The following is a 20,963-nucleotide window of genomic DNA, read 5'->3' on the forward strand; positions in this document are numbered from 1 at the left end:
CTGCAGCTGATCTCTGTCTGCGTCTCTGACAGCAGCCACCCCAACTGTGTAACCACATTCACCCCCCCCTGATCTCACAACACTGTGTGCCCCCCCCCCCCCCTGGAGCTCTGGAGCTCACCAGCAATATGTATCTCCCCCCCCCCCCCCGCTTACCCGGTGGCCGCCCGCTGCGCTCCTTTCAGTGCAGCCCCCCAGGTCTCCCGGTGGCCGCCGGTGCCCACGGTCTGTAAACCCCCCGCAACTCACCCGACGTCCGCCCACCTTTCAGTGCAGCCCGCCACGTCTCCCGTGCCCATGATCTGTGCTGTCCCCCTGCAGCTCACCCGGTGCGTCCGCCCACGCTGCTTCACTCAGTGCAGCCCCCCAGGTCTCCAGTGCCCGCGGTCTGTGCTGTCCCCCCGCAGCTCACCTGGGGCGTCCGCTCGCACCGCTTCACTCCCAGTGGCCGCCCGCGGTCTGTAAACCCCCCCGCAACTCACACGGCATTCGCCCGCGGCGCTCCTTTCAGTGCAGCCCCGCAGGTCTCCCGATGGCCGCCCATGCCCGCGGTCTGTGTCATCTCCCCGCAGCTCACCCGGCAGCTCACTCTGTGCGCCCCCCCTCCCAGCTGTCCTGGTGGCCGCCCGCAGCACACGACACTCCTGTGCATGCGGCCCCCCAGTCCCACCCCCCCCTTGCAAACTGACCTGCGGCCACCTGCAGCCCCCTCACCCTGGACGCCCACAGTGCTCCTCTGCTGCTGCATCATCACCATCTCCGCTCTGCTACATCACCATTGCCATCTCCGCTCTGCTACATCGCCATTGCCATCTCAGCTCTGCTACATCGCCATCTCCGCTCTGCTACATCGCCATCTCAGCTCTGCTACATCGCCATCTCAGCACTGCTACATCGCCATCTCAGCACTGCTACATCGCCATCTCCGCTCTGCTACATCGCCATCTCCGCTCTGCTACGTTGCCATCTCTGCTCTGCTACATCGCCATCTCTGCTCTGCTACATCGCCATTGCCATCTCAGTTCTGCTACATCGCCATTGCCATCTCCGCTCTACTACATCACCATCGCCATCTCCGCTCAGCTACATCATCATCATCAGGCAGAAGCATTGCATGATGGGAAATGTAGTTTCCTATCTTGCATATAGACCATCTTTTAGAAAAACATGTAATTCGGAAACGGCAGCAGCTAGAAAGACGGGAGACGGCTCAAAATACTCAGGGGGACTTGGTAAGACCAGCTAGGTTTGGGGGCATTTCATTTTTTTAGCTCTTGGGGGGAATACCCCTTTAAGTATTGTAGCTAAACTTTCCAACAATGTAGTGCAATGTTAAGGGGTACTAAGCTGAGGAACATAAGCTGAGGAACATTCAGTTAGACTCCTGTGAATCTAAGCATTATAAAAGTGAGACATTAACTTCTGTAAAGTGACAGCCTCATGTCTTAAAGGGATTTGTCCAACGGTCGGCCTTTTTAAAACACTGCTGCTGGTGCATATGTGCCTATAAAAAGATAAACATATAGGGGGGATTTATGAAGACTGGTGTACCAGTACGCCAGTCATATATAACGCTCCGCCCCCTTTTCCCCGGCAGGAATCACTAAGAGGCGTACACCTCTTAGTGAATCCGGCCGGCCGGTGTGCCCGAACCTGCGCCCAGCGAGCAGGCGTGAATCACAATAAATGAGGTGCGGGAGGAGGCCACGCCTCCTCCTCACCTTGTAATGCCCCCGAAGCTCCCCCAGCCCCCCCCATTGGGCGAGCGGGGCATATGGCAGGCGTATGCCAGGGAGAAGGGGGAATCTGCACGTCGGGAAGATGTTTCATAAATGCCCCCCGTTATCCTTAGCTGTCCGCACTCCCTTGGTGTCCTCCTTTGGTGTCTCTTGTGTCCCCCGCTGACTGCAGAGCCTTGACTTCCGCGATTACTGGCCGCGGTCCTGTCCTGTGACAGTCAGGGATTGGCTTAGCGGGCCATCACTCCAGAGACGAGTTTGTCTCAGAAATGGAGGCTTTTAAGTTAGCGGGGGACACCAGCAACTCCAGAAGAGGACATTGAGGGAGTGCGGAGAGGATAGCATAAGATGTTTATTGTTTTAAATGCACCAGCAGCAATATACTATAAAAAAAAAAAAAAAAAAAAAAAAAAAAAGGCTGACAGCAGGACAACTTCTTTAAGTTGCAGAGGAGCCATGGTACATGACAGTATAGAAAAAAACAGCAGATATGACAAGTTCATTAAAAATTGGATAATTAGTGGTTAAATCTCCAGCCTGTACAATGCATTTCGCATCCATAAGAAAACACTCTCTTACTGGCAAGGTTCTCTGCATTGTCAGATTTTATGCAAATTATATGTTGAACGTCAGTACCTGGTGAAATGCTGTAGGCCAAGTCATGTGCAGACATGTTCGCTAATCTTTCATGTTTTCTTTTGTCATTATAGATTGTGGTCCTATCACCTGGCCCCATTCTGCTATTAGTTTGTCTTTCAGTGTAGGTTGGGGAGTTTAAGATAAGGTGAGTGTTTCTGTCGCTCACTTGAATATTGTGCAATGGTTTGTGAGCAGGTGGAAACAATAAATCATGATAGCAGAAATTACATAGCTTCAATGCTTCCCTGAATATTTCTAGTCTTGAATTTCTACACAAATGACATTAGGGTTCTAGAGGAAGATCAACTAGTTCTGTCACCAATACCATGCACCCAAAACTGCACAGGTCATACCTTTACATAGATTCTCCAATATGCAATGTAACCAAGTGCAGACCTTATACCTATCACATGGCGATAATAGCCTCTTTGGCAAATAATCTCTTTGTGTAAGATCAGGTATTACACTGTATAGAACAGAAGTCTGGCCAGTTCTTTTTAGATGCAGGAATTATTTTAAAAAATTTATGCCGAAATGGCATCAATTATACAGGTGCTAAAATTGGGTTTCTATTTGTTTTTTTGGTCTGTACTTACAGCTACCAAAAAAATCTGGATTTTCTTATTGTCAGCTACTCTTATATAGTATAGAGTTGTGGTCAGGGCATGAAGTTTAAGTCCTAAATACAGGTCATACTAAATAACCACACAAGTTTCATCCATGTACCTTCAAGTACTTTGTGAAAAATGACTGTAAAACTGAAAGATCAGTAGTGAAGATTAAAGGGAATCACTAGAAAATCATCTCTACAGCTAAAAATACATTGCTATATGGCCCCGAGCATTGTTTCCAGCCATATAAATAATCGCTATGAGTGTTACTTAAATGGCCCGAAAACGCACTCCTACCTATGCTGGGGGCCGAATGCTGGGGACCATATAGCAATATATTTATAGCTGCAGAGGGGATTTTCTGGTTGGTTCAAAACTTTTTTAGCCAAATTTAAAAGTGGATAAAAAATATAAAGGTCCCAGATATAATTGATCCCAGATACCAGTTTTACATCATGGCACCTGGCCGGAAAACTACATTACAAGATAGGAAACAACAGGGTCACCTTTCCCTATACTACTCAGGAGAGGCTGTTGTTTACAGGTTACAGATGAAGTGTTACAGCTTGCCTGGTCATGAGATCATGTGATCTCTGTCTTAGAAGGGAGAGAGAGGGCAGAGGAGTAGAGACAGAGTGGACAAGTCAATGAGGATTTTCAGCAGCTTTAGAGAGTCAGTCAGGATGTGCAGCAAACAAGTTACCCAATACATGTAACAGAAACCTATCACAAACAAGCTTAGATTATGGGTGGGGATTGGATAGGGTTAAATCTTTCTTAGGTTACGTTCACATGCACCGTATCTGCAGTGGATTTTGCGCTGCAAGCTCGCAGCGAAATCCGCTGCAGATACCTCTCCTGTCATTTGCAATGTAATTACATACTGACAGCGGGAGTGCCAGCCCCATTAACCCCTGCTGCTGGGAAGATACTTTACCTGCTCCATGATCAGGCTGCATCTTAGGCTCCCAGTGGTTCTGCGCAGCCAATCAATGCATGGCCCCGCTGCAGTCATTGAATTGCTGTGCAGGACCTCCGTGAGCCGGGAGCCTCAGATGCGGCTGGATCGTGGAGCAGGGGATTAATGGGTCCGGCACTTACATACTCGCAGTGGAATGACAATTGAAATTGACAGGAGAGGTATCCGCAGCAGATTTCGCAGCCTAAAATCTGCTGCGGATACGGTACGTGTGAACGTACCCTTAAAGAGGTTATCCTGCATTAGAAAAACATGGCCACTTTCTTCCAGAGACAGCACCACTCTTGTCTCCAGTTTGGATGTAGGTTTTGCAACTTAGTTCCATTAAAATGAATGAAGCTTAAAGGAGAAGTGCAGCGAAAATTTTTATTAAAGTATTGTATTGCCCCCCAAAAGTAATACAAATTACCAATATTCACTTATTTCGGGAAATGCTTATAAAGTGCCCTTTTCCCTGCACTTACTTCTGCATCAAGGCTTCACTTCCTGGATAATATGGTGATGTCACGACCCAACTCCCAGAGCTGTGTGGGCTGTGGCTGCTGGAAAGAATGATGGCAGGGAGACAGTGAGGGACACAGGGCACTGGAGGGACACTGAGCATCCCCCTGCCATCATCCTCTCCAGCAGCCACAGCCCAAACAGCTCTGCGAGTCGGGTCGTGACATCACCATTATATCCAGGAAGTGAAGCCTTGATGCAGTAGTAAGTGCAGGGGAAAAAGCACTTTAAAAGCATTTCCTGTAATAAGTGCATATTGGTGATTTGAATAACTTTTGGGGGGAAATACAATACCTTAATAAAAAATTTTGCCAGACTTCTTCTTTAAGTGCAAATAACACTGGTCAACAGTCAAAAAGGTTCTAACATGAAAACAGATGAACTTAACTGATGAAAATGATGTTCAAATTGTAAAATTGGCTCTTATTTTCAAGATATAGATGTACTTTCTATACTTCTCACAGCCTGTGATACAATACTAGGAAAAGTTTTCATCATCAGTATTGCATCATCAATGTACAACATGTATATTGCATCATCTTAGAATGACCAATAGTTATGGTATAAGGCTAGGTTCACACTGCAGTTTTGCTATCGGTGTTTTTCATCCGTTTTTTTGCGGAAAAACGGATGAAAAAAAACAGATGCCTTTGTGTGCATCCGTTTTTCATCTGTTTTTTTTTGCAAAAAACGGATGAAAAATACGGATAGCAAAAACACAGTGTGAACCTAGCCTAAGGTATCGGGGTAAATGGAACCCATCAATGCTTGCAGATTACTGTTGGACAGTTATCAGAGACAATCCCATGTATGAATACAAAAGACATGTACAGTAAATGCACCGAGAAGCCATTGAATAAAGACCTACATTCCAGAGTCCAATAAACATAATAAATTTTTTAAAAATTCTTAGATATGCCTGTAAATTGTAGATGATTTCAGATAGAACTAAGTTTCCTATGAATATATTTCAAAAGTTTATGAACAGTAAACTTGCTTCCTTATGATTGCAGAAGTAATAAATATGTAGGCTATTATACTGTATTCTATACAATTCACAAAACAGTAACATGAGAACTCTTCCATATTATAGAAACTAGAGCCAATTAACATTTTTCCTTGTGATATTTGATTCAACACATAAAAATCATTAAGAAATGGATAATTTTATTTCTGAACCAAACAACTTTAGAAAATTTGTTGACCAGTGTAACACCAGAACTGGAGACAAGAGTAGTGCTGTCTCTGGAAGAACGCAGTTATGTTTTTCTAATGCTGGATAATCCCTTTACCTGGAGTGGCATTGGTATATTCTTCTATCCCAGGTAATCTAGAAACAATGTATAATTGATCTATAACGTGTATAGAATTATAGGACTAAACAAAGAACATATGCCCACCTTACTGAGAGCTGCAAAGCCATATTGTGGCCAATGTGTAACTGATTTTCGAAACAAAATGCAGTATGTGGTCAGCACTCTTCAAATATTTGCATGTTCATGAACTAGAGCCACTATAATTATTATAGACCTCCCTTCCCCGATGAAACTTTGAGTTCAAAAGTTTTGAGTGATGCAAATCTCAGTGTTATTAGTTCTTTGCAAGTCTTTTCCAGTTTTTACATTTCTGGAATTTGCATATCTTTAGCTATATGTAAAATAACAGCATACCTAAGATGATAGTATGATATCCTGGCACACATTCTTACTTTTACAGATGTAACTTTACTGACTGCTGTTCAGTCTGAAATATAAAATTATATGAAACAATAATTCAGGGGAAAGATCTGACTTCATGCAAATGTTCAGATGACAGGAGAAATAGTTAATAATTCACTTAAAATATATATATTTTTTCAAGAGTAGATTAGAACAAGATTTGCATAAACCATGTAAGATAGAGAAGTAATATAGCAAGGACCACAGACACAAGGTAACTCCCAACAGTTAGTACTTGGGGTGAGAGAACTTTTGAAAAGTTTGGTTCGGTTTGATCCAGCCAACTTTCCTGAAGTTCGGATTCGTCAAACGAACGAACCTCAAATGAACCTTGCTATAACGGCTGAATAATTGCAGCTACAATAGTGGGAGTGTGATAGGGTATAGTTTCGTTTAGTTGCAGTTGCTATTACAATGAAAAAAATGGAAAAAATCAAAGTGCAAAAATAGTGAAAAAAAATTGCCAGCAATAATACCGCCCCCTTTAATAGTTAATATTTAATTAATAAAACAAAGTTTGGTTCTAAAAAAGCTATGCTATGCAAAGAATGAATAAAAATGGGTAAGAACAAAAATTGGGATGTAACCTGTCCGATATGGATAAATGTTTGTGGACAGTATGACTTAATTGAATGAAATACACACTAATTAAGTGTAAACGATAATTGAATATTACCGGTTGTTCAGTGTGGAAGCAATTCATAAGCTTACATTCAGCGGAGCACACACCGAAGCAGCGAAGTGATCTTCCATGTACCCGATGTTAGCCCTGCTTCAGTGAGTGCTGCGCTGCACTTAAGTGATTGATACCTGTTTTTAGACATTCCAGCAGCTCCCCCATCAGATCTTATCTACCCCCTGCTGACCGATCACCGATCCAGAGAATCACAGAGCTGCACACCCGACAGCCAGCGATGTCTTCTATGCAGCAGCTGTAATGACTGCTTCACTGAGCTCTGCGCTGTACTTTAGTGATTGATGCCCTTCTTCAGGAGTTCCATCAGCTCTCCCATGGAATTTCATTCATCCCACTGCTGTAGCGGGATGGATAAAATCCCATGGGGGAGCTGATGGAACTTCTGAAGAAGGGCATCAATCACTAAAGTACAGCGCAGAGCTCAGTGAAGCAGTTGATCAGCTGACATGCGTGATATCGGCTGATCGTGGTCTTTGAAACTTGTTGAAACATTGCAATTTGTGCACTGCTGCTGACTTCAATGGGGAGGCCGAACGATCTAAGGATTATTTGGGCAGCCCCTCCTGCTGCTCCCAGTCTGTGCATGTAATAGCATAGGCAGCGATGGCTGAACCAACATTTCAGTGCTCACTTTCCCCATATTATCGGCCTATGGTTTCAGACCTAGTGATTTACTGATTTTATAATAAAGACAGTAGAATAGAAATTTAGAGACATTCCCTTTAACCATTTTACTTAGGCTTCTACTATGGGATGGTTCTTGAAGTCTTGTACTGTATAAACCTCTATATGTTCCTTTAGAAGAGTATGCAGTTAGGAAATGTAGAGCTTGGCACTACTAGGACTCCCGTGCATGTGGCTAGGCTATGTGTCCAAGAATATATACTGTAGGTATTGATCTAGGTGGTGCTCTATATTGGTACAAGTTCAGTGGCATTCAATCATGCAAGTATAGAGAAAAGATATGGCACTCACCACTGGCAATCTTCTAAAAACAAAGGCTTTATTTCGTCCACGCTAGCTCAACAGACAGACATACAGGCGAGAGTACGCTATTAGCTAGTAGCGTCCTCTCACCTGTATGTCTGTTTTTTGACCTAGTGTGGACAAAATAAAGCCTTTGTTTTTAGAAGATTGCCAGTGGTGGGTGCCATATCTTTTCTCTATACTTGCCTCGATAAAAAGCAGTGGCCCATTATTCTCATGATCCAGGGTTTTGCGGAATATACAATAGACAGAGCATACATTACGGACCTTGTACTGAATGAGCATCACTAACTCTTTGCTCCAGTCTCAGGGCTGCTGCATCTGACTTCTTTTTTTTTTTTACACATCTTACAGAGCTGATACTGACACTTACTTGTATAAAGGAAAACTAACAGCAAGTAAAAATTTAACCTGTTTTTATGATCCCATATGACTGGGGACGCTGAGGAGGTAGTTTTCTTAGCTTCAACCTCAGCATTGTTGTCACTAAATCCTGTGTTTTATTAATATGCCAATTACGTGATTCAGTACACTGGGGGCAGAGACGGGCATTTCACTAGTTTTCTTCTGTTCACCTCATGTGGTCTTACCCTCAACTACACCGTTAGCACCGTCCTTAACAGAAAGTGTCTGGTAGGCGTGAACCAGCTTATAGTTTTTGTTTACCAGTTCCACAAGGCACAGAGCATGTCTCACAAGCAAGATGCTTATGGTAGGGCTGCTGTCCTCTCAAATGTACTAGGCTGTACTTATAGAATGATCAAATGCTTAGTGCTAGTGAGCGCCCCCCAAACTGGCTAAGGATTGCATAATCACTTACCAACATATGTCTATGTAAGAAGCAGCTACCGGCACTACCACCTTCATGCGGCTAGGTTCATACTCAGGAGGATAGGAGTCATACTTAGGGTAATCTTGCAGCTCTGGTGGTGCTCTCAGTCCGACTTGCATATAGCGCGTGAATTGTCAACAGAACAAGAAGTATACCAGGGCACTCACCGGTCGATGTGCTGTAATCTTTATTTTGTAAACTATATACAAAGATGGGGGCATGCACTACCAAGTGCCGAAGCAAAGAAAAAGGGTGCTTCCTAACACATACCAAAAGGACTACATCGCACCAAAAAAGAAGAAAGGGGTATGTTATATAAAGGAGCACTCCAAGATGTAGAAAGGTACAAAAATATGTTTATTGATTATCAACCAAAGACAATTTATTAAGCAATGACACAAAGACTGGCGAAGGGATGAAGACCCCTACACATTAAAAACAATAAAAATTCCCACAAGGGAAAACACATGGTGGGACCCACACAATATAGGGGACCCCCGGGTGAGCACACGGTCCTAAAGTCCAGCTCAACTAACCCTCATTGGTGAAAACACAATACAAACAGTGCATAATAGATCAGATATCATAACCAAAAATAAGAAGTATATCTAACTGTGTATGTGTCATGTGGATGGGTGACTGCAAGAAAAAAGTAAATGATGCAGTTGTCTGATTGTTTATGGAATATTTACTACAGGTGCCTCCCCGCTCTATGTTGATACATAAATAGGATCTCTACACAGCATACTCTCTCTCCCTGAAGAAGTTCCAGTGGAACGTAACGCGTAGGAGCATCATGGGCAGCCACGGATCGCTCCTCTCCCTCTACATTTGGTGATATGTTTCTTTGATGGTTTTCATTTCCGTTGTTATTCATGCATCATTTACTTTTTTCTTGCAGTCACCCATCCACATGACACATACACAGTTAGATATACAGTGGTACCTTGGTTTAAGAGTAACTTGGTTTAGGGGGGTTTTGGTTTAAGAGCTCACAGTTTTATTTTTGGTGCGGCTTTATTTTGTAAACTGTATCATCATTACAAGTTAAAAAGCAGGCGGCAGGGGGGATGCCAGGCACCCTCAGCAGGACAGCTGTTTCGTGTTTCCATGCTTCGTCAGTCTACGCCCCTTCCTGCTCGTCATAGGTATATACACCCACTTGCATGACGTGCAGGAAAAGAGGCGTTACAGTGATATAAAAACAATATATATGAAATTAAAAACTTATCACTTCACAATGATTGTCAAAGAAACATGCTTAGGTCTATGCGATCATTAAAGCCTATATTACCTTGTGCACCAGTAATCATAATTAAACGTGCCTCTTTCCGTAGCAACGTCTTATTTACATCTATATTACTTGTGCTGAACACTCGCTTTAGGCCCATAAATCTTAGGACTGTAGTATCGCCTTTATGCACCTCGTTCACATGGTGTATCAACCTTGTTGCGCCATGTCCCGTACGTATAGAGCGTATATGCTCATAAAAACGTCTATTCAGTGCTCTCATGGTTTTTCCTAAATAGAAGTGTCCGCATGGACATGTTATTGCCTAAATCACCTGTTTGGTTTTGCAACATATGAAATCGGTGACTCGGTGTGTATACCCTCCTAATGTTACTACTTGTGTTTCAGAAAGATAATTGCACCAGTTGCAGCTACCACATTTGTGGTTACCTTGCAAGGGATTTTTTGCAAGCCAGTTTTTTTGATTTTCCTGTCTCTATTATCATTTAATTTACTATGTATTAGATGATCTCGGATGTTTTTAGTTCTTGTAAAAGAGACCATAGGTCTTTCTGTATATATTTTAGAGAAGAGGGGATCATGCTGTATGAGATACCAGTTTTCACTAATGGTCTTTTTTATTAGATCAGCTAAAGGACTGAATTTAAATGAAAAAACAAAACGTGTGTTTCGTTTATATTTTTTTCTCCTTTTATTTTTAGTAAGTCCTTGCGATTCAGCTTCATCGCTCTGTCCCTGGACTTTTCTAACTGGGGCCTATTGTACCCCCTGGCTGTTAGTCTAGATGTCAGTTCATCTGCTTGTTTCAGGTAAGTGGAATCTTCACTATTTATCCTACGTGGCCGCAAATATTGTCCGTAAGGAACGGCTTTTTTAACATAGGAGGAATGATAGCTATCATGATGTAGGTAGGCATTAGATGCCGTAGGCTTCCTGTAGCTGGTGGTTGTAATCTGATTATTTTTGTTTTTAATTAGGACGTCTAAAAACTAAATTTTTGTGTTGTTAAAATTATGGGTGAAATTCATATTTAATTGGTTGGTGTTAAGATACTCAACGAACCCTTTGGACTCCTCTGGGCTACCAAACCAAATTATGAACACGTCATCCACATAGCGATGGTAGCATTGTATATGTGGAAGATATGGATTGTTAGCAGAAAAAAACATTTGTTTTTCTAAGAGGGCCAAGTACAGGTTTGCTAGGTTACAAGCGACGGGCGTACCCATCGCTGTACCCTCGCACTGTACATACCAGTCTCTACCAAATAGAAAGTTATTATTTTGTAAGATAAAGTGCAATGAATCGCAAATAAATTCAATAAACTTATCACTTTTTCCCGTTTGTTGCAGTAATGTTTTAATTGCATGCACACCTTTTCCATGTGGAATTCTGGTATAGAGACTTTCCACATCGATTGTTCCCAGGATAGCGCCTTCTACCCACTCTTCTTCAGAGTGGGTAGAAGCATATGTATGATCTGGAATAAGGCAGAGAATGATAGTCATTTGTCATATGGGTTCTGAACTTCTGGAATGTCTCAAGCTTTCAGTAAGTCCCTGGGGCTGGGAGAGCTGTGTAGATGGCCTCCTACACGTGTGTAGGAGTAGGTAGAGAAGTGACTGGAGGCCAGAAGACTGGAGACTACACTGTTCAGTATATTGGGGTATGGCTGCTTTGGGATGTAGGGCACAGGTAAAAGATGATGTGCTAAAGGTTTCTAAGAAGCACTGGGATCTCCCACGCACTAACAAATTCATCTGCAGTGTGGACAAAGCTCATGGGAAGTATTCATCCATTACTCCAGTATAAAGGCTACTGCCAACCACCGGCTTATATCATACTGCAGGAGAAAATGACCGAGCAGGAACTCGCCTGCCATACCTACAAGTTACACTGTAAATGACCCAGGAGCACTCAACTAGGAGGAACTAGTCTACAAAATAACATCCTTTAAACCAGCATATAGTGCATTGAAAACTGTCAGGGTGCATTGGCAACAAACAAAAAGCTGACTTTACATGAAACTTTGCTTTAAGGCCTTGTTTTGCACTTATAATTTTCCTTAAAGATTTCTCTAGCTTTGACCACAGCTTGCAGAACTGCTTTTTTTGGTAGGGCAGCTGCTGTATTGTCTTGCATTACCTTTTTTTCTTATTTGGTGCCACCCCAATAATGAAATAACAAAACCTTCCGTACCTACAACCTGGATGTACAATAAGGTCTCTAAAATGATTTACAGATACTACTAAAACATGTATTTAATGTTCACCAAAGAGAAATGCATTACTACAATACATTTGTTAGTCTTGGAACATTGTCTGTAGTGTAGAATAAAAGCATACCTGGAAATATAATGTATTTTGTTTTTACTATAAAACTCTCCATTTTTAGACGAAAGGAAATAAGAAAAAAAATTCACTCTAAATAAGCTAGATTTTTTAAACATAGTTGGCAAACATCAATGTTCTCCAAACCCAAACGCTCTGCATTTGACTCCCTGCAGCTGCAGAATTTGGATGCTGCCCTAAGGCTGCCAGGAAAACATGGAGACAGCCATAGGCTGTCTCTCCATGTTTTCCAGGACTCACTAAGGCAGTATCCAATTTTTGCAGCCACGGGGAGTTAAATGCAGAGCGTTTGGGTTTGGAAAACTTTGTAATTGGGTTTATTAGGCAAATATGCCATTATCTGCATTCAAAAAGACTTTCCCCTGGTCCCCCCCCCCTCCTCTCTCTCATTCACTGCTCATTATCAGGAAATCTCGACTCTTTTACATCAGTCGAGCCCTGTTTAATCTATGGAGAGGGGGGGGGGGGGGAGAAGGGAGATTAGTCGCCAGCAGAGAACAAAGGATTACACAGAGGGAGCTGTGTGAAAGCCGGTATTCAGAGGTCAGTGCTGACTTCAGAGGAGATAGCCCAGTGATGGATTGCAAATAATGATTAACCCTTTAAGGACAGGGCCAATTTTCGTTTTTGAGTTTTCGTTTTTTCCTCCTTGTGTTTAAAAGGCCATAGCACTTGCATTTTTCCACCTAGAAACCCACATGAGCCTTAATTTTTTGCGTCACTAATTGTACTTTGCAATGACAGGCTGAATTTTTGCATAAAGTACACTGCGAAACCAGGAAAAAATTCAAAGTGTGGTGAAATTGAACAAAAAAAAACGCATTTCTTTTATTTGGGGGGAATTTGTTTTTACGCCATTCGCCCTGGGGTAAAACTGTTGTGCATGTTCCTCAAGACGTTACGATTAGAACGATATATAACATGTATAACTTTTCTTGTATCTGATGACCTGTAAAAAATTCTAACCATTGTTAACAAATATACGTTCCTTAAAATCGCTCTATTCCCAGGCTTATAGCACTTTTATCCTTTGGTCTATGGGGCTGTGTGAGGTGTCATTTTTTGCGCCATGATGTTAACTTTCTATCAGTACCTTGATTGCGCATATACGACTTTTTGATCTCTTTTTATTAAATTTTTTTCTGGATTTGATGCGCAATTTTGCACGTTGGGATTTTTTGGCGCTTACGCCATTTACCGTGCGAGATCAGGAATGTGATTAATTAATAGTTTGGGCTATTACGCATGCGGCGACAGCAAACATGTTTGTTTATTTATTTATTTACTTTTATTCAAAACCTGGGAAAAGGGGGGTGATTCAGACTTTTATTAGGGGAGGGGGCTTTTTACTAATAATACTTTTTTTTTTTTTTTACACATATACTAGAAGCCCACCTGGGGGACTTCTAGTATATACACTTTGATCTCTCATTGAGATCTTTGCTGTATAGTTATACAGCAAAGATCAATGAGATCGGCACTCGTTTGCTTTCGGCTGCTGCAGCCGAAACCAAACGAGTGCCGAGCCGGGGTCGGCGCCATCTTAGAGCGGACCTCGGCCGGCTGCAGACACGGAGACGGGAACGGCTGCCTCCGGTAATCGGAGGCAGCTGTCAACTTTGACAGCTGCCTCCGATTACTTGATTAGCGGGCACGGCGATCAGACCGTGCCCGCTAATAGCCGCGATCCCGGGCTACACGCGGCACCCGGGATCGCGGCGGTTCAGAGCGGGGTCGCCGCGCAGCGCCGCTCTGAACACCTCCTGGGGACATATGACGTACGGGTACGTCATATGTCCTTAAGAGGTTAATGCTATGCCATAGCATAGATCAGTATTATTGATGATCCTCTCCTAAAGCCTGCCTGAGGGCAGACTCTATCAGAAGATCGGTGGTAGGTAAGATCTCCGCTTTTCAGGGAAAGTGATCGAGACCCCCTAAGCTTAGCTTATCAGGAGCCTATCGTGTCACTGACTTAAAGGACAACTCCCGCGCTAAGGAAAAAAAAAAAAAAAACAATCAGAAACATAGCTTTTATACTTATCATCCCTCCTGAGCCGTCACTGTTTGAATTTCCCACCGTCTGTGTACCTTCTGATTTCTAGTCTTGTTCTTAATTTCTTCCTTGCTTCCTGGTTTCGGCTTCCCATGATGCACTTTGGCTGCTGTGACAAGCCAGCCCCCTGCTGTGACACTGCAAGTGCTTGCCCCTCCATTTACTACAACTCCCATCATACACTAAACATGACCCCCTCTCTCGCTCTCTTCAGTCAGGCTGCTATATACACACACTGAAGCTGCACACACATACTTTCACTTCACTGTAGTGTACATTCTGCAGGATGGCCGTCCCTAATTAGGTCAGGGCAGCAGGGGAGAGATAAGACGTCTGTGTAGCTGACATGCTGGGAGTGAGGAGAAAGATAAGCAAGTAACATGACTCACTCACTCACTGAGTCCACTCGGCAGCAGGAGGGAGTATGGGGGAGGGGGTCCTGTAGCTGGTTATGTGCTGGGAGTCAGTCACGAGTCATTATTGAGTTGCAGAATGTCAGATGGCTTACAGTTGCTCAGCCAATGGGAGCTGAGCAAGCTGAGTCACCTGACCAGACAGGGGAGGGGGAGGCTGGTGTAACAGGACCTAGTCCAGCCCTCCTGCTGATGACACATCGTCACTAGAAGGAGCTGATAGAGGAGCTTGGTGACGACAGTAATTAGGTATGCAGGAGTTTCTTACACTTCCTGGTGGGGGGTTGAGGGGGGAAAAGATAGGGAAGGAGGACAGACAGGTGATTGAAGTATATTACAGTGTTATATAACTTTGTAATGTGCTTCAATTACTGGGAAAAAGTTTTTCATGGGAGTTGTTCTTTAAATGCTGCAATCACTATAGATCGTGGTGTTTTAAGGGGATAGTGACAGGCATTTTGTGACCGCTGGCGACAGAGGTTTCAGAGGTGTAAATATTATGCATTTGGACAGGGATTTACTAACTAATGTGCACTAAAATAGTTAACGACACAAAAAATACATCTTGCACAAAGCAGCTGGCCTGATGGACAATCAATGACATGAATGTTATCAGCTTGAATATTAGGGATACAGCTTAGATTTTTTTAAGCATTGAAACATAATTTTTACTAAAACATTTTAGTAAGTAAAATATTTGTGATGCAGTGATTGCTTGAATTTGAGGTGCGACTTGTAAAGTTTAACTTTCTGTTTCTGCGTGACTGTAAGGGAGAGGTGGGAGGTAGGAAGTTACAAGTAATGTCAAGAATTTAGATTGTAAGTTAATGTCATATGACCCTTTTTACAGCCTCTAATGACCCCATAAGGGATAGGCTTTTCTTTATGTTCTCACTCCTTCTAGCAATTGGAGTATGTGCGCTCTTGAATTATCAACATTTAGGGATGGAGTGGTCCAAAGATAAGCAGTTGCAGATATAATTAACCCTTCCTCTAATCAACTTTTTGCTGAAATTTTGACTTTTTTTTAAAATGTTTATTTCTGGTTATGTGCAGGTAAACCTAACCATATTAGGCATTATTGTGTACGCCGATGTGTCCTGAAAGGAGTAGAGTGGGTCACGTTGTGCCTAAAGAAGCCAGTCACCGTAGCTATGCTATTTAACCATTTAGACGCCACTGTCAAAACTCATAGCAGCATTTAAATGGCATTAAAAAAAACTTTCATTGATGGTCGGGTCGGGGGATTAGCTCTCTATGCAATCACGGAAAGCCGATACATTCTACACACAGCTTGGGCATTTTCTATAGCATTTTCTGGAAATTGCTTAAGGCTGCCTTCAGCAACCTTTGGCAATTGGAGGTGATAACATTCATAAATGCAATACAAAGGTACTACATCGATCTCTAAGAGGAATCATAGTTTTGCTCATAAAAAAGTCTACAAAAATAATATAAATCCCATCCCATGGCAAAAATCCCATGGCAAAAAATCCCAATCCCATGGCAAAAAATGTAATCACTCCTATTTCCAATTTTTAAAATAACAAAATAAAAAACATATTTAGTATTGCTGTGTACAGAATTGCCTGAACTTTTAAATAATAACATTCTTGATCTTGCACAGTAAACGACGTAAGCACAAAAACCTCCTAAAACGCAAGATTGCTGTTTTTTGGTCATATCACATGAAGAAAAAATGTAGACTAAAAAATGATAAAAAAAAGTTAGGCAAATGCACGCAAATAGAGGTACCAATAAAAAAGTACAGATCACGGTGCAAAAATATAAACCCTCATATAGCCGCATAGACCCCCCAAAAAATCTAAGCATTATAAGGATCAGAATAGAACAATTTTAAAGATTTTTTTTTTTAAGTTAATTTTTTTACATTTTTCAAATTTTTTTTAAAGTTCATTTTTTTAAATACCTTTTCTTTTAGTTTTACTGCACAAATAAGTTTTTTTTCAGGTTCGCAGCATATTTTATGGAAAAATAAAGTGTGTCATTGCTAAGTACAAGTAGGACTTTATAGGGGTCTGTAGGTGAAAAATTAGGGCGCTTTGGAATTTAAAAAGTTAGTGCAAAAACGAAAAGTGTCCTTAAGGGGTTAAAGAACATAATAGAAGATGGTCTGTATAGAAGATGAGTTACTTAAGTCACAGGATGTGAAAAGCAACTGATGTGGGAAGTCGTGGGCACCCATAGTTACCTGACGTTATCACAATATTAATCCCTTTAATAGTTGTACTCATTTTCATTCGTTTGCACTTTGGCAATAAATAGTATTTTGATGCAGATGAGCTCCAGTGCTATATTTCCAGAAAATTACATTAGATGTGTCATTAAATCTGCATTGTTAATTTCACTAACTACGGTAACCCATGTTTATATACAAAATTTATTCAATCTACAATCTTTTTTACTTTTGTTTTTCCCTTTGTTGAGCAATCATATTTGTTTTGTTCAGATGCAGAACGTAGGAACATGTGCAGGGATTATTGTGGTTTGCGCTTGGGGAATTTTTCACACTTCATGGCCCAAATGCTGCTAGTCTCACTTCTTTCTTTTTATCAATGGGCTTGCGTTTGTCATGTGGCAAATGTAGGATTATCTAATTTTAATTTTGTTGACATCCTCCCTAGAGAATTGTAGGCTAAGTTTTCTATTTTCCACAACAGAATAGGTAAAATGTATAAAGAGTCATTAAGTTCTAGTTCATTTATAGTTAAACATGTTTAATAATCACGGTACAGAATCTGAAAATGTATTTTTTTTGTTATTTAACTTAGTAAAACACTATTTCACAAAAAACATCCCTTCATTAAAAACTATTCTTCATCAAAATGGTATAAATACATAAATTATTTTAAAAATAAAGTGCATATTTGTTAATTTCAGTGAGAAAACATCAACACAAATAACAAGAACTTTTAACACTGAAGTAAATCACAAAATATATTTTTATATATACACACATTAAGTTTTAATATTTTTATGAGCTGATTTGATAACACAGAAATAGCCCTTAGATTCTTAGCGAGTTTTACCACCTAACTGCTAATGTAAAAGTGGGACGTTGGAACAAAAAAATAAAATGAGGTAGCAAGAAAGTGCCTCCCCCCAATTGATCCTTATGGGTCTTGGCCACCATGGACCTCAGGTAGGTAAAAATAAAAGCTGAAACTAAAATACTGCTTTTGCAAGGCACATCTTTCAGTTTCCTGATACTAATAAACAATAGAGTTAAGCGAGAAGTAAAATACTCAACACATTGTTACTTGAGTCGAGCATTTTTTTTTAATGCTTGACTCGAGTAATGAGCCCCACGGAAATCAATGGGAGACACAAGCATTGATTAGTTAAAATGACCTTTGTAAAATTTATTTTTGTATATTTAGTTTCTGAAGGGGATAGTTAAATGAAATAAAACAAAAACTAGAATGAAAAAATTTAACAGCTTAATGCAAAACACATGAGGAAGGGAATACTTGCAATTGCCTCATTTGTATGTGTTTAGCATAACGCTAATACATTTTTTTTCACTAAAATTTTTGTATATTTAGTTTAAACATCCAGTGAAAAAATGAAATGTACATAAAAAAAATAAATAAATAAAAAAAGTGAATTTATTTTTTTACGGAGCTATACCAATAGTTCTGCTGTCATTTATTTTAGCAGCAGCCGAACATGCTCGCTCAACACTAATGAACAACTATATATGGCTTTATTCTTCTTGAATTTGTAAAAAAAAATGTATATACATATTTCACTTCTCATTTGTGAGAGATGAATGTCCCTAGTCATCTTTCAAATATGCAAAATGCATAGTAATTTCAATTATTAGTTCATAGAAACACCTATAATCATCTACCTATAACCTAGATCTATCTCAGAAAACTGTAGAGTCTTAAGGTGCCATAACAAAGTTGTAATTTTAACATATCTGTAACAAAAAAAAATTGACATTTCCTAAGGACTGGTGGTCCTCTAGTATTCTTCTCAATCTGAAGACTTGTTTTGATATGGCATTTACATGTTTCGTGGATGGTCCGTAAATATGAATGCTACGGAATGAAATTCGGAGTTCCCGTTATCATCATTCATAACAATGTCGGGAGCTCAGAAACTGTTTAAATCTTCACACTACTGTACTGACACAGTGTGCACGCACCGTAATTACGTAATGTGTGAATACCCCCTTAATATAGCTGTTAAAGAAAACCGGTCATATTCTTTTGTAAATACTTAAATGCCCATGAAATAACAATGTCAGTTCTTTACCTAGAACTAAGTTGTGCTGTTCCTTTTATTCCTACTAAAATATATGAATAATTCAACATCTTGGTGTTATTATATTTTGTGTATCTACACAACACAGATTGGACAGTGTTACATTATACAGGTACATAATCTCTACTGGTAACCCCAAATAGTCAATTTATCCAGAAATTTCAGGGGAACAGTACAACCTAGAATTTTAGGAAAAGTTGGGACAGTTTTGTAATTCCTCGAAGAGTGCAAGTATTTAAAGGGGTTGTCCGGCGATAAAAAATTATTCACAGAATAACACACATTACAAAGTTATACAACTTTGTAATGTATGTTATGTCTGTGAATGGCCCCCTTCCCCGTGTTTCCCCCCACCCACGCTAGACCCGGAAGTGTGGTGCATTATACTCACCGCATCTCGTGTCGTCCACGGTCTCCGATCCTCAGCAGTGACGTCTTCTTCGGGAGGCCGGCGGATATTCCCGAGTGCCGGCCGCCCTCTGCAGCGTCATCCGAAGCTCAGCCGCGATTGGCTGAGCATAACTGTGCTCAGCCAATCGCGGCTGAGCAGCTGATGACGTGGCCGCGTCATCAGCCGCTCAGCCGTGATTGGCTCAGCACAGTTATGCTCAGCCAATCGCGGCTGAGCTTCGGATGACGCTGCAGAGGGCGGTCGGCACTCGGGAAGATCCGCCGGCCTCCCGAAGAAGACGTCACTGCTGAGGATCGGAGACCGTGGTCAGCACGTGACAGGTAATGTATAGCGCATCACACTTCCGGGTACACGGGTGGGGGTGGTGGGACACGGGGAAGGGGGCCATTCACAGACATAACATACATTACAAAGTTGTATAACTTTGTAATGTGTGTTATTCTGTGAATAATTTTTTATCGCCGGACAACCCCTTTAATAAAACAGACATGTCCAGAAAGCAGATGGATCCTTTATAAACTCTTACATCAGTCAACACTAAATTTGGGTTAACTTCGAGCATGCTCGGGTTCGTCCAAACCTGAGCGTGCAGCATTTTTTTTAGCGATGACTGTTGAAGTTGGATGCAGCCATAGGGAGTCCTGGAAAACATGGATACGGCCTTTCTGAACTCCCTAGGGCTGCAGCCAACTTCAGCCGCCACCATTAATCAAATGCCACGGGCTCAGGTTTGGATGAAACCAAGCATGATAAAAGTTCGCTCAACTCTAGTAAACACTTGCTTTCTAGCAATGTGGAAATGCTTGCTTGTTGCAAACTTCAGTCTCATATGCTAGTCTCAGTCCATGTAATACAGTGAGAACCATGCCTGAAATTATGCTTTCAGGATTGTATTGCTGTATAGGCATTCACAGCTCATTATTATTAATAAAAATCATATCCCACATGATTTTTACTCTAGACTTTACTAGACCAATATTCATAGCCAATGCCTAATAACAACTACTGAGCTTTCTCTAGCTTTAGCTTATTCTGCATCCTGCTCATCTGACTGAAATGCAATGTTTGTTTTTCCAACCGAGGTGATTTGTTTCGGGCTTTTCTTCTTTTTCGGTTTAACACTGCTGTCTTGCCTTGATAGATCACGATCACTGAAGCCAGAAACTACAGATGGGGAGAATGCTGTCAATAGATCCACAGGCTGTGAAGTAAAGTCAGGGGACTGTCTCATCTGCTGCATTTTCTGTCTCTTTCCACTATTAAAAGAAACCAAAAATATATGTCAATTATAAAGCATTTATATTTCCACGCAACAAGCATCAGTAAAAAGTAAAGTTCAATGAGAAAATGTAACCTCCCACTTTAACCCCTGGACAACAGTGACCTAAAAAGGTAGTCCAATCTGCAGGCAACATGTCATAGAGCAGGAGTAGCTGTACAGATTGATATATAGTTTTGTGGGAAAAGATCCAGGATAACAATG

At 41.4% G+C, this 20,963-nt stretch overlaps 1 protein-coding gene and 1 long non-coding RNA gene across 7 annotated transcripts in view; one reads left to right on the forward strand and one right to left on the reverse strand.

Annotated features, from left to right (window-relative positions):
* The window catches only part of LOC138795637 (uncharacterized), a 53,958-nt gene extending 33,163 nt beyond the window's left edge, over positions 1-20,795 (forward strand). For 2 of the 3 annotated variants that reach the window (XR_011363647.1, XR_011363646.1), the window contains exons 2-3: positions 10,657-10,764; positions 20,622-20,795. This is a non-coding gene — a long non-coding RNA (uncharacterized lncRNA). Of the gene's footprint in view, positions 1-2,447; positions 2,524-10,656; positions 10,765-20,621 lie in introns of those variants that run through there. The other variant, XR_011363645.1, reaches the window with a different exon arrangement.
* The window catches only part of AHI1 (Abelson helper integration site 1), a 144,552-nt gene continuing 143,528 nt past the window's right edge, over positions 19,940-20,963 (reverse strand). For all 4 annotated transcript variants that reach the window (XM_069974987.1, XM_069974985.1, XM_069974988.1 and 1 more), the window contains one exon: positions 19,940-20,736. In XM_069974987.1, the coding sequence (XP_069831088.1) occupies positions 20,508-20,736 (229 nt within the window). In that variant the 3' untranslated portion in view covers positions 19,940-20,507. The remainder of the gene's footprint in view (positions 20,737-20,963) is intronic.

This window comes from Dendropsophus ebraccatus, chromosome 6, assembly GCF_027789765.1.
Source record: "Dendropsophus ebraccatus isolate aDenEbr1 chromosome 6, aDenEbr1.pat, whole genome shotgun sequence".
Lineage (NCBI taxonomy): Eukaryota > Metazoa > Chordata > Amphibia > Anura > Hylidae > Dendropsophus > Dendropsophus ebraccatus.